Source organism: Trichogramma pretiosum, unplaced genomic scaffold (assembly GCF_000599845.2).
Source record: "Trichogramma pretiosum strain Unisexual culture from Peru unplaced genomic scaffold, Tpre_2.0 scaffold12, whole genome shotgun sequence".
NCBI classification, from domain to species: Eukaryota; Metazoa; Arthropoda; class Insecta; order Hymenoptera; family Trichogrammatidae; genus Trichogramma; species Trichogramma pretiosum.
The window spans coordinates 2158916-2186088 of NW_019641690.1; the positions used below are offsets into that span (position 1 = coordinate 2158916).

The following is a 27173-nucleotide window of genomic DNA, read 5'->3' on the forward strand; positions in this document are numbered from 1 at the left end:
CACTCGTGTATATGCACACACGGACACACGGACACACACACGTATGTTGAAAGGGCTTCTTTCTCTGGAATTTCGCACGATGTTCTTTGAAGCACGAGCTGTACCATGTACGTATATATACTGCCTATATACCTACACACACACATTGCACATGCAGTGTTGTGCCGATGCGACGACGACGACGACCGCATGCCGGGCGTGCACCGCCGAGAGTTTGAATCGGCCTCTCCCGTACTGTGTTTGTGTGCACTTTCAGAGCTGCACGCCCGTCGTTACGTATGTGTGTGTGTATGTGCACGTCAGTATACTGTATACACACCGCGAAAACCGCGAGACATGTATGTGTATGTGCGCAGGTGCTCGAAGACGACGACGTCTCCGCAATACACGTATATATACTGCCTTTTATTGCACCGATGACGATTTTTTTCCCTACTTTTATAAGGAAACTCGATACCCTTTTTCTTCTCTCTCTCTTACTCTTGCTCTGCGGTGTGCTGCGCTGCAGCACGCTGTGCACAACACAATTCCTCGAGTACTTGCATATAAAGAGCGCCAACATACATACATACGTATACCTCGACCTCCAAAGTCATTGTTAATACTTTTGAACTCGTATAACATAATACACATATGAACATTTATTTCGCTACGTTTATGTAACGTAATATCGTTTGATTCGTATGCGCGCCTTGTGTGTGGGTATATGCCACTTTGAAGTGCAACGCGATCGGCTCCCCCTTTGCTCATACAGTAATATAAATATAATAATACTTCGGAATGAATTTCTAATGTAGCATTTTACAATTTACGTTGCGTACATGCGTACGTACGCGTATGAGTATAGAACTCGCGTGTATGTGCTCGCATTTGCGACTCATGTATCTTAATCACCGCGTCAATTAGAGCAATTAAGTCTCCTCTACATCTCCCTCACTCTTTTCTCTCGCTGTTGTAAAATTTTCGCTTACTCACTCGGATCTCGTAGTCGAGAGAGTACAAAAAATAAAACACACAAAAATCGTGCGTCGCCCACCCAGCGGTAGCCATAGCATAGCCAAGTACCGCACGCCAGTAGCATTAGCCTAGGCTAGCATCGGTAGCAGGTGTACAGGGTCATAAAGCATTTGGCTAACGAGCAACGACTACTGCTCCCACACTTTCTCTCGCTCTTGGTCTCTGTTTCGAGTCGTCGTCGTCGTCATCGTCGTGGTCATCTTTCTCCGCTGTCTGTCTACGCGAAATTCACATCTTCTCTATGTATATATAACGCAGCAGTACACGCGAAGAAATGAGAATAGTTTCTCTCTCTCTTTCTGTATGTGTAGCTATCTGGCAACTGAATTAACTCGCTTATACTCGCATGCACACGTCTTGAGAGAGTTTTGCACGCGCGTAGAAGCGAGCTTTTCTCGACTCTATCTCTTCTCTCCCTCTAACTCTCTCGCTTGCTCTATGCTGCTGTTGCTTCTGCTGCCGTCGTGCTTGGGTACTTTACTGCAGGACAGGAGAGCTTTGTTTTGGAATTAATTTCGCGCCGAGTGGCTTTGTGCAGACGCGTATACACATAACAGTAGATACCAAGACTCTTAGTTACGACGACAAGAATCGAGATTAAAATGGAGGTCGAAGTGAAGAGAGAGACAGCTCACAAAAGTTGTATTATCGGGGCTTGATTTCACGCATAAAGGCCGATTCTCATTCGATTAAGAGGTCAATCAGTCGATGTGTCTATAATGGATTGATCATAGACGAGACGGTACTGTGCGTATACGTACGTATGTGCAGCTGGCGAAAATGCGAATTCGATGACGCGCGAGAAAATCAATTTGTGCGTGCTCGCGCGCGCGCCCGTGTCGTAAAATCATCCTTATGTGTAGTCCCGGCTCGAGCTTTTTGCACACACACACCCATAGTATATAACCGTAGTGCAGCAGTATGTTAGCAGTGCCAAACATCTGTTATACTGCTATATAGAGATTCGTCACGCAGCGGCATCGACATCGTCATTACCGGAATAATAATCAATGAGATTTCGCCTCTTTTCTTGTTGCGCACACAGCCGGGGTATATGCGCGCGATAAAATCCTCTATTCGTGTGCGTGCAGTGTAATATACTTGCGAGTTGGTACACACATATATACGTGTGTATGCTCGCAGCCTTTCATCAGGCAGCTAATTAAACTTCCACCCGCATAGTCTCGCTCTCTAGCTCCGAACCTCGGGCTTGGCGCGCGTTCACTGCTGCGCCTAGGCACAAAGACAAATGTGTGCATTACATACGATTCAATGGAGCAAGCAGAAGCATCAGCAGTAGCGGCAGCTCTTTAAACGTTGAAAATTCGCGTTATCTTCATTAACCCACTAGTCGCCTTTTTCTCGCTCGCTCAGCTCTTTTCTCGGGCTCTCTTATTTTGTGCTTGCTCCGCGCTCGGCTCAACTCTTTTTCTCTCTCTTTTTTTCCCCCCAGAGTATTCGAATGCAACGTCTGTATGTGTGCGTATATAATAGTTGTCCCTGTGGTGAAATTCTCGTCACCCCTTTTCTTGTTATACGTACTACGCCCTTTTTGTTCTTCGCTGCTGCTCCCCTATACCTACATACATACACATGCAACAGCAGCAGCACCGCGAAAAACTTGCTACGCTTTTTTGTTTCGCCGTGTATATCGCTGCGTGCTACACTGTGTGTATGTGTTTCTGTGTCGTCGTGCCGCAAACGCGCGACGTTCGAGACATTTTAGAGGTATATCGCGTTATTATTTATGAGAAAGCTCGCTCGGATGTAACGCGGGGCCAATAATATTCCGTAATAATGTTGCCATCATAATATATGAATTTTTCAAAGCCGCGCGTTAAACGCCAGCGCGCACCACTTATATGGGAGCTCAATTAAGCGTGACTTAAAAGTCTCTCGTCGATTTAATCGATCGCGCGCGCCTTTTCAATAAATCTCGAGTAAAAGTAAAAAAAAAAGAAAAAAAAACATAAGCGTAAGGTCTTATTTTATATATTACGGCGCGTATAATGTCCTAAAAAGGCATTGTAATAATTCAAATAAACAAGCTTATAAATATAAATAACGTCGAAGGCGTATGGTGTATTATAATACTACTCGTCGATACATCTACATTATAAGCGCTCGCGCGCAGTACGCCCATAAAAGCAGCTATACTCTCTTTCTGCGCGTCGAGCTTTTGCCATCTCTCTTTCTCTCTCTCTATATATATATAATGTATTCACATCTGCGATACCAAAGAGAGTCGAACGATCGACCGTGTATATCGCGCACGCACCTGTTTCTTTACCACCGCGACGTGAACCGGGGTTAATACTCGGCGGCAGCACCACCGTGTACCATCGCGTCCATTCGTCTCTCTGACTCCTTCTTCCACCGCTTCCTCCGCTTCTTAAGGCAACTACTCCCGTTCTCTCTGTATCGAAGGGCTAAACGAAATTTCAGCGCGGCGTAGCTCACGCGTATATATAAGCGCGCGGGGGTATACGGTGCGTATAATACGATATGCATACATATCGAACGCTTTGTCTTATTTACTTCCTTGCTACTCTCTCGCGCTCCTGCGAGCTGCACACACAGCGCAGGACTAATATTATACATACACACACTTACCGCCTGAGTTTCGGATATCGCCTCTGCCTCTGCTGCTAGCGTCCCGGAGAAATTTGCTTTTGGCCCGGGCTCGACACACTGCTTACATAAAGCCTTTTCGGGCTGCGACTGGAATGTGTATATATGTGTGTGTGTGTATGTGTATGTGCGTGGCGGCGTAGAGCTTAGGAAATTAATGTGTCCTTTATGTATAAATACCCTTTTGCGGTAATGGAACGCTTACTCCTGGCAGGACTCGAGGAGAGGCTAGACTCTATTTATATATAATACTCTCTCACACTGCCTGCGAGTCCATGGGCTAGGTGTGTATAAACGTATATTTATATATTGCGCAGTGCTCTATCGGTCGACCGAGATCAGCCTCTCTCTCTCTCGTTCTACCTAGCCACCGTACTTTGCATGCGTAACTCATTGCAGAAAAGGCGGTAATGCTGGTGCACACTCAGACCACGCGGTGATGTTTCTTTCGTCCTTCCTTTTTTCCCTTCTTCTTCTTCTTCTTCGCCGTAGTAGAATTAAAGGCTTTTATTATCCGCGTGTGCGCATGTGACCCGTGAGCGTAGCTTTTAATGCCGTTTTATTATTATATAATACGTATGTGCGTGTATTCCTACCGCGCGGCCTTTCTTCGAGTCTTGGATATATATCCGCGCGCGCGTTCGGAGCTTTGAATATTTGAAACGTTTGAAATTTTAATGAGAAGATATGGGTATATTATTTCCCATTTTTTTTCTTTCTCTCTCTCTCTCTCTCTTCTTCGTAAAATTTAATTAAATTGATTTCAATGCATTTGATACGCGCGACCTACAGCACATTATAATATACATCGTAAACCGGGAAATTGTGTATGTATATAGGTAACGTGTTAATATACAAAAGACCACTAACTCTCGTCGTCCATCCCCATATATACCTTATAGACGCGCGGCCTAGTAGTGTATATAGAAGCTCTCACAGCGTGTAGTGCGCCGCGATATCAAATGCTCGGCAAAACGGCGAACGAAAACCGTTGAGTTAGTTAAACATCTTGTCTCGGCGAGGTCTTTCGCGAAAAATCATTTGCTATACCGTAAACCTCACCTCCTCCTCGGAACGCGGCTTTATATATAGTGGTTTGTACGGCCTGTAATTAACGAAAAATCAAACTATCTCCCCGATAGCATCATATAAAATCTGCAGCTCGCGGAGCAGCAGACACACTTGTAAATGTATATAGATATATATGAACGTGCAGTACAGCTGCGGCGGCTGCTGCTGTATATAATCGAACTACCGTTGCACAGTTTGCTTCTTGCCATCTCATCTTTCTCGCTTATACACACATACATACACATATACGAATAGCATACACCTTTTTTGCACTAGAAAACTGGCCGTTACAGGTCGTCATTGGGTTATACACACGTACCTATATGCCACTATACGTGTATACCATTACTGCAGATATGTACGTATTGTGGGTTATACGTGTCGCGATGTGACTTTTTCGATAACGACGCAGTCGTTAATGCAGAGAGACGACGGCCTAGGATCGAGCCTCGGCATCGCGATCCCAAGCCGTATATAGCTGCAGCGAAGATTACACGCGGAAGAAAACTTTCATGCATCATTTGTACCTACGTTATATAGTACCATATGGGTGCACGCGCGCGCACTTTAGAGATCGCAAATGCAAGATTGTAAATGCGAGATTATACTCGAGTTTTAGTAACGAGTATATAGTGCGCTCTAACTCGAAGAGCTTTTATCGATGTATCTGTGTGTATGTGTATCGATTTTTCGTGCTATCGGCGCAAAAAAGTAGCTATGATTTTCAAATAACGCGTGTATATGTATAGAGTAGATGTATGAAAGCGCGCCCCAGTACTACTCGGATGGAAGAAAATTAAGATTTAAATATTGATGCGCAAGCTCAATCAGCGAGGAGCCGAGGATCGATTTAGCCCACGCCTATAAGAGACGAATAAAACGAAAAAGAGAGAAAGAGAGAAAATACGCGTAGCTGAAAAAAAGTCACGATGCTGTATCGTTCCTTCTCGTTATACAACGATCGCTTTCAATTGTCTCTTCGAGACGGTGGCGGTGGCGACGCTGCCGTTTCATGGTTGCGTTCCAACCTCTGCGCCGCGAGCTTAAGTGAATCAAAGCAAATGTTGACACTCTTGCAGCGCGGCACCGCGTTATATACGTGTATATATGTATATATTATACGCCGCAGACGAATTATTCAGCAGAGGGAGACAAACCGAGAGGCCGAAAGTCTTTCTTTTATTTTTCCGTTTTGAATTTTCTACTAGGTTTTGCAATCAGTCTCATAGGTCTTTTCTGACATAAAACGTCTTCGAGAAAACTGAAAGTTATATAACTGAAACTTCGCTTTGCCACTTGTGAATTTAAAAAACTCCATCTGTTGACGGAATTGAAAAGTTCAGAAATAAATAAGGCATGTCTTGATTACGATAATTCTTGTTACAATAAAAAACGAATTATTGAATTGATTCTTATATTTTCATATAAAAATAAAATTTTTTTTTTAACAACAAAATATGTAAGATCATCTGTAAAAAGTAAAACTTTATTCCACGCATTTAATAATTTACCTTCCTAGCCATTTCAAAGACACGTGCAGTAAACGTGAATAACAGTAGCCCTATCAACCCATAAGAACTTTCAAATAAAAAAACCGAATGCGTTGTTTATTTTATCACGAGCATTGAAATAGTTCAAATTTATCACGTGACTCTGTGTACACATATTTGTTTAAATTGTTCATCTCTCTCTTCACTTTTTGCGCGCGGTAATTTTTACTTCGCGTCGACGGCGGCGCACGGCTATTAAATTAAACCGCACTTTGTGCCTCATTTCCAGCAACGTACGCAATATTTCTTATGTTAATTTTTGCCCTACGATAATTAAATCTACGTATTCTGCGCAGGGATCGCGGAGCCGAGGCAAAAGAGCTTGCACGCGCGGCAGGGCCAAGAGTAAGCACATCGCGCCGCGCGCACTGTGTATAAAATACATTAAAGTCCGCATCTAATTTGAAACAAACTGCACGTATACTCTTGAACAAAAAATAAAATAAAAATAAAAAATGAAAAAAAATAAAGTAAAAGAAGAGAGGAGAAAAAGAAAGCGGCCGGGCGCGCGCACGTATGTGTACTTGACCATCTCGAATGAAATTTAGCTAAAACAAAAAGTTTTCCTTCTCCCTCGTGTAAGGGCAATTAACCAAGTGTATACACATAAATACCGTATACAAACGTATATACATATATAAATGTTACGGGTAAGAAGAAGAAAAAAGAACGACAACAAGGAGAGAAAGAGAAAAACCAGAGTCACTTGCAACGCGCGCCACCCCCGCGCTCCGGCGCTAACAACATTTTAAAAGCCCACGCGCGTATACATACATGGGATACGTAGCAGAGTCTCGCCCGCGAGCTTGTGTGTTTATGTATAAGCACTTTTAGATTTATACTCGAGGAAAAAAGAGAAACGATACTTGGCGCGTATTTATACGTAAGATTCTTTAGACCGAATTCCACGCCGAAGCTGCTGCTGCTGCACTGCGCACACGAACCGTATAACCGGGGAATAAATGTCGCTTAATTAAGCGCGCGGCAACGATCAATTCTCTTTCGCTCTCTTTATATTCCGCGCACCCATATAGGCCGCATAATTCATACATCATATAGGCGTTGAAAATTGCTATACATATTGCTCGCGCGTCGATTTTTCCATAACTGCCTTTTATGTCTCTCTCTCTCTATGCGCCCCGATTGAAAAAAATGCATACGCGCGATAAATATATGCAACTATTAATATACAATGCAAAAGCGGAGCGCGCGTCGAGTGCACGAATATATAAAATTTTTTGCGCAAAAAAAAAGAAGAAAAAAGAAAAGCTCTTGCTCCATTGTTCGAGTATGGTATATCTAGCAGCACACCATTGCGCAATTTTCTCTCCGAGTCATATGGAATTTCATATTTACGATACGCTAGATTGATATTTAAAAAAAAATGAACTACGGCACGAGCCGCCGCCGCCGCCGAGGCGATATCGTTGTTATATCATGAATTCGTTACGGGCCGTTCCGGTCGATTAGCCTATATCACTCGCAGCAACGGCAGCAGCAACAGACTCGAGTCACACTTGTCAGTCAAATCGTTTGGTATACATAATATATTTCAAGTTTTCTGTCGCGTTGCAAAACTTTTTCCTCTATAGCTGCCTCGTAGGCTACAGTGGCGAGTCGAGCGACATATACAATATAACATTTATGCACACAAGTTTAAGTGCGGGTCATTAAAATACGTAAACATATTCGCGTGACCAAATTTCACGTTTTTCGCGCACATAATGGGTGTACACGAAAGTTTGCAAATGACTTTTTGGTCTCGGCCGCCGAGAGTCGACGCGTCGCGGCACACGACGAGCAGCAGTAACGGCGTTCAAATTTCTTATATCGCGGCTTGGAATCTAATAACTTTCTGAAACGGGCTGTATTATACGTGTACGTTTAGATTCGCCGCAATCGCAATGACAAAAAGTAAAACTTGTGTATAGCCATTTCGCGCATACGTATAGACCGTATTGAAGTCAAAACTCGTGTACAGCTGAGCTTTCACGTGGATACGTATACGTTCGTTTTTGGACGAGGCGCGGGATACGTATAATATAAACACATCTATAGACGATGGAAGAAATGCGCGCGAGTTATATGTGCACTGCGATATCTTTTCAGAGCATCTCTAACTCGGAGAGACGGAATTAATTTTCTCCTAAACGTTTGCGCTGCTGCCAGTAGTGGTACACTTAACCAATCGACATTGGAGACGTTTCGTGCAAAAAAACAGACAGGAAAAAATAAAGTAGTATGTAAGAAGAGAAAAAAGTATAGGTAAAAAAATAAGATGATCGTGCATTCGCATATATAACGCAAGTTTTATGCTGTGTACAAATGTCAGCGCACTGCACACACACAGAGCGTATACGTTTATAACATACAGTATACAGTACGTATAGACAGGACAGGATGTGGATGCTATATTGCATGTACATTTAATATTAGCTTTCTCTCACGAAATCCGCGCATACGCGCCAGACCTTTTTTTTCTCCCTTTTTTTTGTTGTTGTTGCTGTCCTTATACTTCTTCTCTCCTTCGCTCGGCCAAGAATTTTGATCGAACCCATATAATACACGAGTCTCTCTCTCGATATATTGAATATCTTCGATTCAATACGGTGTATTTCATACCCATATCGCGCCGACGCCGCGTTTAATTTACTTTTTAACGAAAAATCGAATTGCATCTGGTAGCGTAACACCACGCGCGGCAGCACATTTCGCTCGCTCGTTTCTCCTTTCCGCGCGAAGTTATACGGGAAAACCAGTCGCGGCATATATACACACATTGCGAGTATACGCGTATATATTTCAATAACTTTGATGAGTCTTTTTTATCATATTCATTATTATTGCTCGAGCGGTAGATAGCAGTGGTAGTGGTAGAAGTAGTAGTATTAGTTGTAGTAGTATTAGTAGCGGTCTGTGCGGACATTCAGAACGTTGTATTACACGCACGTTTTCTCGTTATACACCTACGGAGCTCGTGTCGTTTTCATTAATATTATTCTCTCTTCTTTCTCTCTGTCTCGTATCCTATATCGATTCGTCTATTTTTTTTTATTGCCAACGCGTATAATTTCACGCGTCGTATTTACATGAAAAGTATGAACATGCTCGCGTATGTTCTTGGAGAAATTTGTGTAATAAAAGCTAAAATCAAAACTATGATTTATTACGATAGTGAACATGAATAATCAGACATCTTCTCATAGTGAAAAATAATGCTGTAATTATAATAAATGTTCTTATATTCAAAATAGATTTTTAATTAAATTTGCTACAAAATAAAATAGCATACATAATTACTTCGCACTCAATTATGTAATACAAAATATAATAACTAATGTGATGTGCGTAACATATTTCATTACCACAAGCAATTATTAAATTTTGAAATATGTGAATTGTTTTCTATTATAAGTCGTTTCAGTGAGGTTGGCATGCGTTTAAAGGTAAAAATTGCGATTCAAAGAAGCGTATAGCCGCTTGTTGTGCTCTGTAATCTTTTCAACGATTCATTTGATGGTCAGCTAGTTCACTAGATGTCGCATTGACAATCCGCAAGCGGTAAAATTTCATTTCGGATATATATTTGTAAGGTGTCGATTCATATATTATAAATATTTTAATAGCACTAAGCAAAAATAATCATAACCCCTCCATATCACACTGTTCTACTAATATTTGCTAAATTAGTGTCTCTCCGTGCGTACGGACCGTGTAACGAGCGCGTTTCTGAATTTTTCTCAGCCTCGTCATGTTAACGTCGTCGACCTATCGCCGAGTAGTAGCACTATTGCAAAACTGAATAAAAAATTTTATTTTATTTCATACCTACGCACACAAACGCGCACTGCGACGGAATTTCTCGAGTACCTACTCGACGAATACGCACGTGTGACGCATCGCGTGAAAACTTGACTCTCGGCGGTACGCGCTACGCGCTACAAGGCAATCCTATTATAGCAAATAGAGCGCGATCATCGTCATCATTGCTGCGAGAGATAGCGAGACAGAGAGAGAGAGAAAAGTTAGCATCAAGAGTCTGCGCTACGTAGCATATGGAAGAAAACGTTCGGAGAGCTGCAGCAACAGCAGCAACTCCACAAGAGAAAGAGAGAGAGAGGAGAGATTCATTAAAAGGCCTAAGGGCGCAACGAGGAAGTATAGAGCCAAGTTGTGTGCCGCTGCCGCCGTTGCTGCTGCGCGTCAGAAACGTATATAGAAATGCTTGCGATAACGCGAGAGAGAGAAGCAATTATCCGCGTTGCGCTCGGGCGCGGAAGCGGAGTCTGTGCAACGTATATGCCTATTACACACTCGCACACATAACGTAGCTTACATAGGTAGAGAGAAAGAGAGATATAGCAACGAACGAGACAGAAAGGAAAAGAACTTGGGATTAATCCTACATTTTCTCACTTTGAGCGTTATGTACGCCGAAGAAGCCGTATATATACAGGTTGCGTTGTAGTTCTGCGCTGCGCGCAGCAACAGCAGCTGCAGTTATAATACGTGTGTGTGCTGCTGCTGCAAAGTCACGCGATTTAGAGATTCGGTGGGAATTATGTGATACGATTTTTTGCGCCTCTTTTCTCCTTTCCTCTCGATCCTTATTTCAGAGAGACAGAAAGAGGAGGATGTATGAGAGGCTGCCAGCAAGGGGACGTGTGTGTGTGCAACTACTCGAGAGCAGCTGAGACGTTATAATTGTTGGGAGGCAGGAAAAGAGAGAAAGACGCGACGCTGCACTGGATTATGTGCAGTGTGGTGTGGCGTGGTCGAGGTTGCGTTGGACGTAGTATAGTAGTACTTTCTTCATCAATGTCCACGTGCTTTTGTGATTTATTAAAATTTAATTGGCAATCGGCACTTTATTTTTTTGTTGCTAAATCATAAACGTAATAATTCGCGTCCTGGCTGTTCTGCAATTTTTGTTGCTTCTTCAACTTCCTTTTTTGTGCCTTTTTATCTTTAATAGCTTCTTGTGCTGGTCTTATTTTTCCCTCTTTTATCAGTTCTTTTTCAGCTTTTGCAAGTGCTTTCCTCCTAAAAATTACGACGCCCCAAAAGATTGTTATAACTTACTCTCAGTAAGCAGATATGGTTTTGCAAAAAATCATCGACTTACCAGGGAGATTTTGCTTTGGCACAAAAACGATCGCAATTTTCTTTTAGGCAAAATCCAAAATCGGGTCTTTCTGGGACCCATATCAGCTCGCACTCGAACTTATCGTCGACAAATACGTAAATCGGTACGTAAGTGCTGCCGTGTCCTTGCTGCTGAATAGCTTTGATTTTCTCTTGTATGTGACGAGGAGTTGGACAGAGATCAAGGAAGTCGTCAACAAATGGGTTCACACACACTATTGGTTGAAAAAAAAAAGAAATTAAAAAATACGTATGCATAGAAAAATTGATGGTAAGATTGGATCAAATTTACTGTTGTTGCCGATGATTCCTTCCACTAAATTTTGAGCGCTCAACAAAACCAATAGGCCGGCGTAAAAATAAAACGCCATGTTAATTACGATAATGTCGTCGCAGTCGAATTATGCTTCCGTCGACGCACTCATGTCGACTGGTCGATCGTAAAACCGTCTCAGAAATAGACTCCAAAATCGTGACCATCGTCGCGTCGTGATCGTTATAAAAAAATTTATTGCGGACGTTAAAAATCGAACGCATGGCAAAATTTTTCCATCCAAAGCCAAAAGAGGATTGATTTAATAATCGAATACCGGAGCACACGCGGGCGATGAAAAATGAAATAACGCGAAGCAACGGCGAGCAAAAAAACACCAACAAAAACAAGGTGAGTTTATACTTACACCTTCGCGCGAACACAAGACGCGTCACGGCATGTCTTTTCTTTTTTCTTGTTCTTGGAAAACTTTGATAGAAGAGTGCCTTAGTTGAGCTATACACACGCGATTCGCACACGTAGGCACATACATACAGTGAGAAGAAAAGAGCATACAGCAGCAGCAGCAGCCGCTCGCTGCACTCAGAAGCTTCAAAGTGTTGAAAAATGAAGACGGCTTACGGCGCGCACGCAGAAACCAGACAACAACTTGCCGATCCTTATACTCGTGCGCGCGTTAACGTATCGTCGTCGGTACGTTATGAATGTGCATTTGATAAGATAATGGCTTTGCCAAGCTTTTAACATTTTTCCGTTGTGTTTTTTTTTTTGTATTTATTTATTTTTTCTACTTCTCGATTTCGCTTCATTTATAATGGGAATCCAAAATAAAAGAGGTAAAGAGAGAGAGGTAGAGAAAATTAATTCAAGTTGTTTTCGATTCGCTTGAAAAACTGCACGTCCATCAATCGCTGCGCGGACTGAAGCCTCTGGAATATATGTATCGGAACCTCACTTTTAACAAATGCCACTCATGCTTTTTCAATATTAAACTGCACCGAGGGATCGCGCGTTCGCGCACAAGAGAGAGAGAGGGCTGCCTTTGTATAATCAACAATAGAGGAGCGCAAAAATATGCGGCTACAGACAAAAAAATAGAAAAAATAACAAAAAAAAGGAAAAAACTGCCTAATCGTCGCGTCGAAGAAAATAAGAGGGTGATCGCCGAGTGTGAGCGAGACACAGAGAGCAAACGTCAGTCTAAGCGATCTCGTCGTATCCCGCGGTATATACAACCCAACCCCCCCGCTAAAACCGTCAATCAAGGCCGGTTCGCAAAACCTTTATCGCATCTCTCGCTCGCTTTTACTCGTTAACTCGTTGCCGCGCGCGCGCGAACTGCACAGGACAAATCACCTGGTAAATTTATCCCGATGCTGCTGTTGCTGCGCCGCGGAAATATATATGTATGCAGCGTTGCCGAGAGGTTATACTGCAGTCGGAGCTTTTAACGAGGGGGTGCAGATTTCGCTTTCTGCTTATCGTGTCCGTACGTGTGTGTTTGTGTCGGTGTTTGCGCTCATGCTGAAAGCTCGCAATGAGTCTGCCTGATTTTTTTCTAGCTCTTTGCTTTGTTCTCGAGTAAACAGCGAAATTATCGCAACTTCACTTTTTTATATTATAATAATAGAAATAAAAGTGCAGCTTGGTTTCTATAATTCATGCTTCATCAACGTTGCACAACTCGTAGTACGCAGTCGTACGTTTCGTGCAGGCGTGCAAAAGTTTCTCTCTCTCTGGTTTATTCATCTTCCCATTCTCGCGCGCACGCAACGGATCCTAATACTTTCCGCGCGCATGCCGTAAATAGAGGAACCGAGAGAGAGAAAAAAAAGCAGGCGCGTCGTAAACTCCTCGCGCGATTGTTTCCTCGAAAAGCGTCGAGCTCGCGATCACGTGGCTCTGCAGCTTTTCGCCGCGGCTATTGTCCTATCGCGTGCCTCGCCGCTGCGCTTACCTTTTGTGCACGACGAGCTCGCGGCGGCGTCGTCGTCGTTGCACATTATATGTATTGGAAAAGCCGCGAGGTTATTATCATGCACACTGTTACTGCTGCTGCTCTAGCTCCATAGCTCCATAGCTCCAGCTCCTGTGGGAAGGTGAGATACAACAACGGGCGAAATACCAGAGGCGCTAATGAAAATTTCCCTATAAGCAAAATTTTCCAATCTTTCTCTGGATTCGCTAGTGCAAATTTATAAACAGGAGGAGAGAGAAAGAGCAAGAGAAGGAAAAAAATCGTTAACCTATGCGGGTAATTATTTACAGCAGCCGTGTGCCGCGTTGCTGTCTCGCTTTTCTCTTGCGCGCGCGAAACAAGCGGATTATACAAGAGAATCGAGCAGACCAAAAGTGAAAAAATGTACACTTCTGCGAAACTAATGAGTTTGCATGAGCTGCATCCGGCGTTATATACAGTATATATACACAGCACTGTATATAGTCTCCAGTGTGAGAGCTACCAAATCCGTTTCTCTCTCTCTCACTTTGTGCTGCTGCACAGTAGCTACATCACTCGGTCTTTTTTCCGTCTCGTCTCTTCGTATGCGCACACACACATGTATGCTGCAAGTATATAGAGTCGCGGGTGTACGTGCGGGTGCACGCGCGAGAGGTGGTAACAATGTACCTATATGCATACGTGAGTGCTAATTGGCTCCAGTGGTGTGTATTGATTGACTGCAGAGAGAAGAGCCTGCGAGACGAGGATGAGCAAACATAAATGGGAAAGAGAAATTGAGAGAGAGAGAAAAAGAATCGGTGTACATTCAAGCAGTTTCTTTTCTTTCGGCGAGCTCGTGCATACGTATAGATATACGCGAGAGACGCTTCTTCTTTTTTTTCTCATCATCGGCTCGTCTTATTGTTTAATTTCGACTGTCACTTCTTTAATCAAGGCTCTTTTACCTTTTTAAGCGAGCAACGCTGCACAACGCCAGCATAAAAAAAGAAGAGAGAAAAGAAAAAGTGCACAGAGAAATATTTGAAATGTTTTACACGCTAGACTGAATTCGAATGGTTGGATTTCCCTAGGATTAATTTTTGTGAAAGATGGACAGCTCGGAAGGATAAGGGTAATTGCTTTGCTGCACTTGCTGCTCGCGCGCGTGCGCTGATCGCGATGTATATAGTTTATGCAAGCGTATATATATAAAATGGGAATTTCACGAGCACGTTTTCTGCCTTTCGTACCGAGCTGATAAGGTCATTTTCTCTATTTCAATTGTACATAGACATTGCATACGTTTATACATTCAAACGTGACTATATATCGGCGCAGCACCGTCCTATTCACACGTAATTAAAATTCGGCTGGAAATTTTAGCTCATATCGTTGGAGTAGATGGGCTCTTCCACGAATTGAGCGTTTGCATAGGAAACTCGCACGAAAAATGTCACAGTTACAGTGTTTCGCAAAAAATTTTAAATTTAATACAGATTAACTGTAAAATCAGATATTAAAATTAAAGCTAATCTATCCTGTATATGAGTTTCTTTTACATGAAATCTTCGTTAAGAATTAATGTACTAGTACTGTTTATTTTTTTTACATAAACTGAACAAAAAATTTATGTAATGTAAGTATATGCTTTATTGTCAGTGTAAAAAAATGAGAATGTATTTAAAGCTAAACTCAAATTTAAACATTGTGATTGGAATAAACTTTTTAAGACCGATTTAATAATTGCGTTAATTGTAAAAAACGAATTATGAAATTTCGATTATAATTATTTCAAGCCTTCGCCACTAGATGGCGAGTACCTTTATCTGTTAATCTGCAAGTGACGAAGTAAAAAGAATTGTATAAGTAATAGCAAGGTTTTGAAATAAAACTATTGAAATACTACACGGTTTGGGTATAAACCTACTCTTCCAGAATTTCATTATGTGCGTCGGTTCGAGCTAAAGCAGCACTACAACACTGTGCTGTGAATAATACGATTCTCCGCACCAACGAAGCATCGAAAATCTCAGGTAAAACACGCTGCGCTGTGTTTCGGATTATATAAAATAACACGCGTTGCGCGAAATGCAGCACATAGTCGCCCAATCTTGTCGTTGCCGCTGCTGCTGTTGTTGTTTTCCCCGGTGAAAATTCCAGCAGCCGCAGCCCGTGCGTTGATGGTGTAACCTGTACCACACAACATAACGACGGGATTCCAAAGACAATCGCGTAACGCTTATAATCCCTCCCACGCGCGCACACAAGCGCGCCGACGATAACGATAAAAGGGAGGAGAGGGAGGAGGAGGAGGCCAACCGCGAGCTATGACACTGACGTTGATAATGGAAGGGCACATGGAGACTCGACGATTACAAGAGCAACAGCAGCAGCAGCGGCAACGTGTTTTAGACCGCCGTTGATTGTGCGGTACTTGCGGTGCGCGATTATATTTATTTCGTCAAGACGACGACGTGCAGAGATTGAAGGGGAGAGCTGAGATTGATTGATTGGTGCCGAGTTTTATTGCGAATAGGTGAAACATCGTGAAGTTGATTGTAGTGCTTCCTCATAATTTCGAGCTTTTTTAATGTCTCTGAGCTTTTCTTGCGTCGGTCGCTGTTCATTTTTTATAGTGATGCACGTTTTTCGTTACTGTGGTGTACTCTAATCTTATACTTTTATCCTACCAAAGTAATGAACCATTCTCAGTTGAATAATTCCATACTTTCTGAGTATCTCGTCGATAATGATGGTGACTATTGCGTCGAAAAGTATTACAAGCATGTGGAGTGGTGTGGGTTTACAGGCAAGCGATTTAAAAGCGTACTGTTTTTGTTGACAATATGAAAAATGAAATTTACACTGAAAAAAATTTTATACCCAAATCCAGCGAAATTGGCTAGCTGGATCAGCAAAAGATATTTTGCTGCCACGGCAAAATTATTTTGCTGTGGGAGCAAAAAATTTTTGTCGCGGCAGCTATATGATTTTGCTGGGACAGCAAAAGGTTTTTTCGTGGCAGCAAAATATCTTTTGCTGATCCAGCTGTCCACTTTCGCTGAATAGACTTGGGCACAAGGAAACTCGTAACCAATCGACTTGCTTTGGAAGTCCAATGCATGGCACAGAATGTGTAAGTAGCGGAGAGCAACGAACATCGCCGAGAACCAGCCGAGGCAAATTTTTAGAACAAGTTCTAAATGCATAACTCGGAGTCGGTGGCGGCACACTTCTATACACACGTGAGATGTTATTTGCTGGCATGTTTCGTCACTACACGCACAAACACAAACACACATTGCAAATGCATGTATACACACACGAATGATCACATACTCACACAAATGTGAACGATTCGAATGTCCGTTATAACGCGACTTGACATCGTCAAATCGCACACGGCACCAAGTTGCACAAACAAGGACGCTCCGCTAACCGCCACTCGAAGGTACAAACACACACACACACACACGCATGCGTGTAAACGAAGCAACACGCGCGCGAGCAGTCGAGTGGCCAGGATTCGAGCTGACATGGTGCAATACGGTCGAAAAACAGTCAATACTATGTGTTTCTGCATTTTTGGAGTAACGACAAACGACAGACGTGCTGGCAACTCGGCAGTCGGCAGCTCGTGCGCGTGTTGCTTCGTTTACACGCATGCGTGTGTGTGTATGTGTGTGTGTGTGTGATTGTACCTTCGAGTGGCGGTCAGCGGAGCGTCCTTGTTTGTGCAACTTGGTGCCGTGTGCGATTTGACGATGTCAAGTCGCGTTGTAACGGACATCGAATCGTTCACATTTGTGTGAGTATGTGATCATTCGTGTGTGTATACGTGTGCTTGCATAAGGCTCTTGAGTTGCGATCTCGTCTCATGCAATGTGTGTTTGTGTTTGTGCGTGTAGTAACGAAACAGTGCGAATCCTTTCAGAGATCGCTCTGAATCGCAACAGCGATGTGTAGGCCGACATCGTATGGGTGAGTGTGTGTGTGCCGCAGCAGCAGGCTACATGCCAGCAAATAACATCTCACGTGTGTGCCGCCACCGACTCCGAGTTATGCATTTAGAACTTGTTCTAAAAATTTGCCTCGGCTGGTTCTCGGCGATGTTCGTTGCTCTCCGCTACTTACACATTCTGTGCCATGCATTGGACTTCCAAAGCAAGTCGATTGGTTACGAGTGTCCTTGTGCCCAAGTCTATTCAGCGAAAGTGGACAGCTGGATCAGCAAAAGATATTTTGCTGCCACGACAAAACCTTTTGCTGTCCCAGCGAAATCATTTAGCTGCCGCGACAAAAATTTTTTGCTGCCACGGCAAAATAATTTTGCCGTGGCAGCAAAATATCTTTTGCTGATCCAGCTAGCCAATTTCGCTGGATTTGGGTATAAAATTTTTTTCAGTGTATTTAGCCTAGTAGAAAAAATCATTCATTCCAAAAGTACTTTTTATTTCACACAAAGAGATGGAGAAGTCAGAAAATACGGATATTGTAAATAAAATGAATTGTGAGGAATTGTGACAATTCGTGTTGACGATATGTCTAAGGATCTTTTGAAAGATAAGTTGATCTACATACATTCACATAATAAACTCTTTAGGTTAGGTAGTTTCGTGACAATTTTTATCTAGGCCATAGAAGACGAACACAAGACATATAAGATTGAATCACCGATACAACTTGAAGGTAGGCTATGCGACATCTATTGTTGATGAGCTAACTATAAAGGGTAGCTTGACAAGGCTACTACTCATACCCAATACGCTTAAAAGAGTCGTGTTCGTAATTACCTCACTAATAAGATTACTACACCTAACAAAAGATAAATAAAAACTTCAAGTAGTGCCAAAAGACAAAGAAATAAGCGAAGCTCGATTCAAACGCGTGTTTATCAGACGAGCGAGGAACTTAGAATCGGAACTTGAGGTTTGATTTCAAAAATCGAAATGACATCCATCGCGATAGGACGAATTTTTTTACGAGCGTTGTACCCTACATGTACGATAAAAAATCTTTGCGCAAATTCATCACTCGCGCGTAATAGTTGCGCGTAAAAAAAACGAATTCCTATAGGCCGAGTCGATGATCGTATCCGCGCTCGCTCTTGCGCGCACAAAGGTGATAATTTTCTTCCCAAACCCGGTGATTTTTCGCTATAAGCGCAGCCGAGAGCTAACTGTACATCTCTTTGTGTTTCTCTCTTCGTTGATTGATTTTCACCGAAAACCATAAAATAATCTATATATCGACGCTCGATATATTTATTACACCGATCGTAAAATCAAAGTAAAGTAGTGGCCTCTCGGCCCAAGAGCGCCCGCGCGCCATACGGCGCTTTTTTGCAGCAGCAGTACGTACAGCAATACGCTCGGTCTGGCTACTGTACCCAGGAGGCGAATTTTTCTTTCTCTCGCGGCGGCGGTGTCGGTGGCTCTCTTCGAGGCCCCCGAAGTGTATAACAGGAAATGGGCGGGCTTTTATACGTCGTGTTTTATCTGTGTATATCTGCCACGAATATCGCTAAATTGCGCGTATAATAATACCGACGACCGAGCGACGTCTTCGCGTCCTGGCCTCGCAATTGCACTGCACTGAGAGAGCGAATGTTTCCTTAATGATACCAAAATGCGGCACAATGTGTAGTACGTATATATATGTACGAGTATCGTCTTTGCTCGAGTGTTCTCGTATACTGCGGCCTTTTTTCCTTGCCTCGGCAAACGTTATATCCGAGAGGATTCGACCGGTGCACTCCTTTCGACGCGCGACCAAAGGTATTTTTTAAATGAAAAATTTTTGAAAATGAAATCGTCGAGCCCGTATTATGAGCGCGCGGTTGTATGTGCCCGCTAGCTTGCGTATACACACACAGCTGCGAAGAGAGTGCGAGAGACAAAAAGCGCCCAATCTCACTGGCATCTCGCTGAAAGGAAAAAGTAAAAGAAGAAAAAAAGGCAGGGATGATGATTATGAAGCAAAAAGTCGGAAGCTCTTTCGTGCCCTGTGCACACACACACACACACACACACTGACTGAGTTTATCGGGCATCACCATCGGTACATATACACTCGAGCGAGCCGTCAATGCAGCACGCCACAAACGGCAGCAGAGCTTCTCTATATTCGCAGGCCAACGTAATAGGTGTGAATCTCGCTTTCTGCGCCCGGCTTTTCATATTATATAGCGCAACCCGTCTTTTTTTCGCGTCGTTGTTTATATTTCAAGGCTACTTCGTCGTGCGCGTGTGTATAGTGTTTATCCCTCTTGACTCACAAAGTTTGGGAACTAACTCGATTTTGTCAGTGTGCTGCGTGTGCGCCGCCGAGGGACTTTAAAAGCATCGTAATTTATGCAAGCCACTTGAAAATAAAAAGAAGATGACAATGATGACGATGATGATGATGATAATGGCGATGATTATGAGGATTTTTTTTATTGCTACATTTAACGCCTGAGCACTGCATTTCTCTCCCGACGGCTTCTGAGTGATGTTTTGACGTTTATGTTTTTAAGAAGGTGAGGATTTAATCGCACACACATGTATTCTTTTATGCTGGATCATCGTTATATATTATATATACGTGTATGTGTGTAGTGTGTATAATAGTGCAGCACGAGCTCTCGTCGTCGTCGCGAGCCCATAAGATAGCATCTAAATTACATCTCGGTAGAGTAATTTTTACCGAAAGATCGGTAAGCTCGGCTTGGAATATTACCGCATCGTACGCGTACGTATATGCGCTCCCGTGGGAATGGTTACCCCATTCTCTTCTGATCCGTCCGTTCTCTTTTTTTTAACACATTTTTTGAGAATTTTATACTACGCGCGACGATTATATCGTCGTAATTAGGAGCGACTCGGTGGAGGCGGCGGCGGCGAAATTCGCAGGAAAACAAATTTGCGGTAGAAAATACATATTATCATTAATATGTATGACTCCGCGTCGGTTCTTTCTTTTCTATAATTACGATCGAGAGACAATCGTGTGTGCATAGTACGTATACGTACATTATATGAAGAAAAAAAGACTCGAGCTAGACGAATTCAGCGCGTCATCGAGTTTAAAAACCTCGTCGTGCCTCGCGCGCGCACAAACGTTTCCGACTTGTATAACAACGATATAGGTTTGCCGTATGCGTCTCTCTCTCGTTCTGTCTACATATAGCATTTCAAGGAATAAGGACTCCCCCATCACGACAATGTATATCTATAAGTATACTGTCCAATCCTTTAGAAATCCGAAGCTCTTCAGCTCGCCACGGGATGTCTTGCTTGGGCTCGCTCTCTCTCTCTCTCTCTCTCTTGAAAATAGATTTTCCACTCGACATACTGCATCGGCTGTACATAGAGACACATACACACACGCTCGTCGTGGGCTGTTGCTGCTGCTGCCGCTGCTGTTGTTTTGCTGGATGGATATAGAGAAGCACAGGCACTATTTCGACTATATATGCACTTGGCTCGCTGTTGCGCTTGTGTCTAGACGTTTATGTATTGTTTGATTCTCTATTTTTTTCCTTCCTCTTCTCCCTCTCTCTTATAAACGTGCACAATATGTTCTGCGATTTCCCGGAAGATTTTCTCTCTTAATATAATGGACAAGTATCGGAGGGGCGACTTAAATACGTACGATAAATATTGCAGCTGTAGAGAGAGAGAAAGAGAAAAAAAAGTCTCGGGATTGAAAATATGCGATCCTCGGTATATACATTGCGTATAATATAGACGAGGAAATTCTTAACGAGGTTTAGTTCATCACTCGGCGAATATTTAAAAATTAGAATGAAAGCATCATGACAATGAGAATTGGTTTAAAAAATTGCTCTAATATATCTTATATCCTGCGGGCGTGTATACAAAGAGGAAAATATTGAAATTCGATTCTGAGGCTGAGAGAGAGAGAGCGAAAAAAAAAACAGCCCATTCGAGGCACATACATTCTCGTTGGCCTCTCTTTGGCTCAATCGAAGAGTGATAAAAGACACATTTCAGAGATCTTCTCTCTCTTTCTCTATTTCCTCGAGACCCTGGAAAATACATCCACACATTCACACGCGCGGCCATCGGCGCCGGGCCATATACACATCGTATATAGGTGTATTATATATATTTATTCTTCCCGTAGGACGCCCCGTAGATACGATATAATGTACATAATGTCTCTTCCCATGGCTTCACTCCCCTACAGCATATATATATTTGTCTGCTCGTAAATAGTACAACATTCGATTCTCTACGCTAAAATATTTAAAAATAAAGAGAAAAGACGAAAGAAGCGCGCAGTGGTGTTATATCGCGCGCATACGACTTTTTCACGTGTAAAAATAATCCTGCTGTATATGAGCGAGCGTATAGCTGCACGAGCGACGTTAAAAGATTATGCTATTCAAGTATATAAGCAGCAACAGCAGCATAGCGCCGAGCAGATGACATTTCTTATTTACGATTTCTGCGCTTGTGTGTACTCGCGTGCACACGCACGCCGTGCGTATTATAGATCGAGCCTTTAACGCGTTTATTTTATTTTATTTTATTTTATTTTATTTTTTTCGAGTCGTAAAAGTTAATTCCAGGGCTGCCTCTGCAGCGAGCATAGAAGAGCGAAAGAACGAGACAGAACAGCAGCGAAGCGAGAAGTAATTTTTTTTCGCTCTCCATTTTTTCACCTGAGTTGTTTCAAATTCGTATGTTCAAGCCAGCAGCACGGTCGATTTCTTACACCTATGCGAACGCGAGGTGTGAAAATCTAATATGCCCCATAAAGCAGCTAAGCAGCGCCGATGTTTCGGAATCGCGATCGAATTATGAATATTATATTATTCGTAGGACGCGTGGCCGATTGACGCCTATCCAATTAACACCTTTTCTGAGAAGACGGAGCTCTGGAGCTCACAAAAAAAAAAATACAATAATAAGAGAAGAAGACGACCGCGTGCGCGCAGTCTACTTAAATATGTGAAAAGGCAAAATCGATCCGCGCACGCGACGACGCGCGTCTACGACTTTTGTGTATTGTGTATCGAATTTCTGTGACATTTACGTGACAGGAAACTTTTAGCTAGGTTGAGCTACGACCCGGCTCGGGGCAGATGTTATGCATAAATAGGAAGTTACTGCCGCGCGCACAGCACAGACACACGCGTATACGCAGACGCAGTCATATATGGCTCGTACGCGCGTCATCTTTTTAAAATTATGTTTATTAATATTGCGCGCCTACTACGATTACGAGCTCGTAATTTTTCTCGCGCGAGCTTCTTCTTCTTCGCACACTTGCGCGCGTTTTTTTAATTTACGTCAACACCTAGAATAATGTAACGAAAACACATTTCGATATAACGTAAGCTCGCGAGCAGCGCGACGTGATGTATTATACGGTTTACTTATGCAGACAGCTCCACTCGAAAAGCGACAAAAGAGTCGCGCACGCCGCGAAATTTTCCCACGTGCGCAGCAGCTCTTTCTCTCGATACGTGTACTCGTACAAAACGTATTTATATACCCGAAAAAAAAAAATTGCGCAAAATCTCTCAACTTTCGTGCAAATGCATAATCACGATCCGTGCGAAACTACAACAACACACTGCATCGCGTTGCACACGGGCCTCGCAGCTGCGGTACTGCGACTCTACGTTTGCGTGCGGGTTATCTTCGACTCCGAACATTTAAATGTTAGCGCGGGTGGCATTCCACGGCCGTGTAAACACTTTTTACGAGTCTATTGTGGTCGCGCGAGGTGTCGCAGCCCAGCGGGCGCAGCAGCACACGCCGCCGTTTTTACCTGCAAAGCGTTGCGATTGTTTTTTTTTTTGCTCTCTCCCTCGCTTTTTTCGTTCTCTCCTCCTTTCTTCGCATTTTGCTATGTGTTGCTGCTGCACACGTGCGCACGAGCATTCGGTATATACTGTATACGCGGACCTTCGTGCGCGGTCATTTTCTTTCTCTCTCTCTCTCTCTTCCTCGTCTCTTGTGTCCTTTTTTTGTTGCCCAGCCAAGCGCCATGGGTATCCTGTATTATATTACGAATTAAAGATTGCGCCTGTGAGCTATTACGTCGACGTGGAATTTTTGCACGCACGCGTGCACGTCTGCACAGTGAAATTTTTCCACAAATTGCCATATATGCAAATTAATTTTTTTGCGCTCTCACAATTTTCTTGCTTACATTGTAACACGTATCGTTGTCTCTGTGTAACTCGGATTCGAGGGCTGTGTCAGCGCGATCACAAAAATATATTGCGCGTATACGCAACAATCGAGTTCACAGTTCGCATGCTATCGTCGAGTCGAATTCAGCAGCAGCAGCAGCAGCAGCAGCAGCAACTATTTATACATAAAATAATTTAGCGATCTGCTGCAGCGAGAGAAGAGCAACGATTCGTTTACGCACATGACGCTCGGGACGACGACACACACGCACACAGACGCGAAAATCTCGTTTCATTCGCGACAAAAAGGCCATTTATACGGCCGAATCAATCCATCATCCTCGCTAAATACCCTATATATGCGGCGTGCTACGGACCTTTAACACGTATCATCAATCAAATCACGATATTCCATACACGCGGGCGCAGCGCAGCAGCAGCCTATAGCAGTTAAGCGGCCGCACACTTAAATATACAGATATGTGCGCGTGCCTCGCGTGTGCGCGTTCGCGAGAGAGAGAGAGGACGTGTCATAGATATAAATACGCGGCGAATGTCAACGGACCAATAAAAAAATCATCCAAGCAATTAGAAACAGGATCTGGTATTTATAGATCGGCATAAAGCACATATCATATAATATTATAGATATCCAAGTTATACGAATGACAAGACATGAAGCATTTTCCGATCGATCGCCGATGCCACCGCCAACACCACCGCGCACGCATACTTATGAATCTCGAGAGTCATGCTAGCAATGTATATCCATATATACATTTGTCAGATGCAGAGGGACAAGGGCAGGAGGGGGGGCGAAGCGAAGCGGCGTCGGCTTAGAAATTGCAAAGTGCAACTGCGTGCAGCGGACGATCAAGATCGCTTCGAATGATCTTCCTCTCTCTCTCGCGGCGAGAAACGTGACTTGGTCGTAGGCAGAGGTTCTTCCTTTCGTACTTTATACATGTACAACGGCGGCGGCGAATCGTTCCACGAAAATTGCGTTCGTATACATACTCGCATTCGTACGTGTTTGTGTGTGTGCGTCGGTGGATGTGGTGCACATCGAGCTGGAGTATTATACGTGTGCGCCCGGTGGAGAATGCAAATTTTTGGAAAATCTGCGCCCGAGTCTATGGCATTAATGGATTTAATGGGATCGATGGGGAAACGAATAACGTTGCACAAATACACACAACACATTATACGTTTCGTCATCATTTTTCAACATTGTGGTAAGCGCGTCTGTGTGTTATATATAGCGCTAAGAGCCCCCGCGCGCTTTTTCTACTTTTTCCGTGCTCTTGTCAGTGGATTTTATTATTATTATATACGATGAAACGCGATAGCCTATTGTGCCATTTTTTCCCCCGATTCACGTACAAACGGGAGCGATCGATTCCTCTTGATTCTCGGCGCACGTGTGTGCGTCTGCCTGCCTGCGCCTGTGTGTGGACGTGAAACGTTTGCAATGATTTGATCAAAGATTAATTGCTTCTTACCGCGCCTTTTATACACCTTGTAATTGACGATAAGTCAAATTTATATACAACTCAAAAGAGCAGTTCTCTATTTCTTTGAGGGGTATACCGAGCGAGAGAAAAAAAAATTCTCGACTTTTTTTTTTTAAGCATTGCTCGACCTTGACGTACTAGTGCACAGCAGTAAAGTAAGTTCCCCGCAAAGCCATTTCTGCGTCATCGATTTCTCGCGAGGCAGTTTTGTCGCGCGCACACTATATAAGTACGGAGGCACCCTTCGATTATGATTACATCTTTTGATATTTCTTTTTCACCCTCAGTCACCAGCGACGACGACTGGGTTTCGGATTTCTTATACTTTCTTATCGACGCGCGAGGACTAGGTATATACAGCCGCTCTCGCTTTGATGGGCGGAACTTTTGTGATTGACGCACACACACGCACGCTCGTTGCCAACTAAGTTCGCTCGACGCGGGCTAAAAATCATTTTTGCAGTTCCGTATACGGCGTATTATGTACACTTTTTCGTACTTACATAGGTACGCGCTCATGCTATATATACCGATATCAGCTACTATAATCTTGCGGTTGAATAGACTTTTCTTTTGCCCGCGCAGCGCACGCATCACAGACACGATAATAAGCGACATTCTATATCTCGAGATTTATGGAGATTGATACACCGTCGTTTCTTCACAATTTTTTCCCTCTCTCTCTCTCTCTGTTCTTTTCATCGCTCTCTGTTCTTCGGCCGGCCAAACTCATTATACACATGTGATTTGATATTTCTGCATTTAGATTATGTACGCTATATAGCGCGCAGTCAGCCATTTATCATTTTTCCTATGCCTCTCAGCCATGCTTCTCCATTTCTTTTCTTTTCGTTTCTTCTATGTTTTTTTTTTACTTGCGGGAGGATCCGTCAAAACTCGAGCGCGTCGCGCACTATACGTATTATACACTCTTGAGACCAGAGCGAAACGAGAATATTTCCATCAACTCGTCGCGTCGTCTTCCATTACTCCGAGTTAACGTACTCGCCAGCTCGTGTCTCTGCAGAGCTTTGATTTACGCGCGTGGTGTGTATATACGCACACATGCACGCACAAATACACACGTATACACAAACACCCGCTGTGCTCAGCTGGCAAAAGGGTTATTGCATTTGAGCGCTTCGTCATCGTCGTCGCGAGCAAAAAGGACAGTACGTATACGTCAGCGATCGTATTTCTAAAACGTTAGACCGTCTCGTTGTCGTTTGTTGTCGTAGACGCAAGCTATGTGCAGTTGTGCACGTTATTGTTGTTGTTGTTGTTGCTGGCGCTGGCTGCGGCATCGTCGTGCTTTGTCGTGAGCTGAATTTTCCGGTGTCTGTGTGTTGTTGGTTAACCGGTATATATACGCTGCTTATTATTATACACTGTGCCCACCCGTACAGGTAAAATATGTATACTTTATGCGCGCGACGACAGCACGTGTCGAGCGTATCGAAGCTCGAGCGCCACACAGACGTCTTCGAGTTTTTCAACTTTACCTCTCTTTCTCTGGTCTCTCTCATATAGATAGCGTTGCGGCTGCAGCGGCGGAAAGTTGGATATTTTCCTCCACGTTTGACGTTGTCGGAATAAATATCGATTTTTAATATCAACCATTATAATATTATAACGCAGATATGCAGGCGCGAACGTTTATTTATTTTTCCTGGGCGCTCGACGAATACGACGACGCATCTTGGAATTTTGTTTCGCTCGCTCGCATCGCGCTGCAGTGTTCGTGCATAACGCGAGTGTATATTTATATCATCGTATCATACATCGCAAGCGACAAATTCCCCGTCGCGAATCTCAGTTATGTCGCTTCTTTATTCGCCCTGCCACTATACTGTACTATGTGCGATGCGACGACGGC

The 27173-nt window shown here is 43.3% G+C and overlaps 2 protein-coding genes across 3 annotated transcripts in view; one reads left to right on the forward strand and one right to left on the reverse strand.

Annotated features, from left to right (window-relative positions):
• Positions 1-27173, forward strand: part of LOC106655313 — a 190647-nt gene that overhangs the window by 84245 nt on the left and 79229 nt on the right. The gene's annotated exons all lie outside the window — the stretch shown is intronic.
• On the reverse strand, positions 11101-11825 carry LOC111694293. The gene is made up of 3 exons (XM_023461867.1): positions 11707-11825; positions 11395-11629; positions 11101-11312 (listed from the first exon to the last, which is right to left on the reverse strand). Exons 1-3 carry the CDS (start codon positions 11783-11785, stop codon positions 11138-11140), a joined length of 489 nt encoding a protein of 162 aa, XP_023317635.1. The 5' UTR covers positions 11786-11825; the 3' UTR covers positions 11101-11137.

Excerpts from the sequence above, each read along its gene's own strand:
- LOC111694293 (XM_023461867.1), bottom strand. The coding sequence starts at position 11,785 with ATGGCGTTTTATTTTTACGCCGGCCTATTGGTTTTGTTGAGCGCTCAA. Across the intron at positions 11,630-11,706 it reads AGGAATCATCGGCAACAACA|TGTGTGTGAACCCATTTGTT; the intron begins GTAAATTTGATC and ends TTCAACCAATAG. Across the intron at positions 11,313-11,394 it reads GCCAAAGCAAAATCTCCCTG|GAGGAAAGCACTTGCAAAAG; the intron begins GTAAGTCGATGA and ends CGTAATTTTTAG.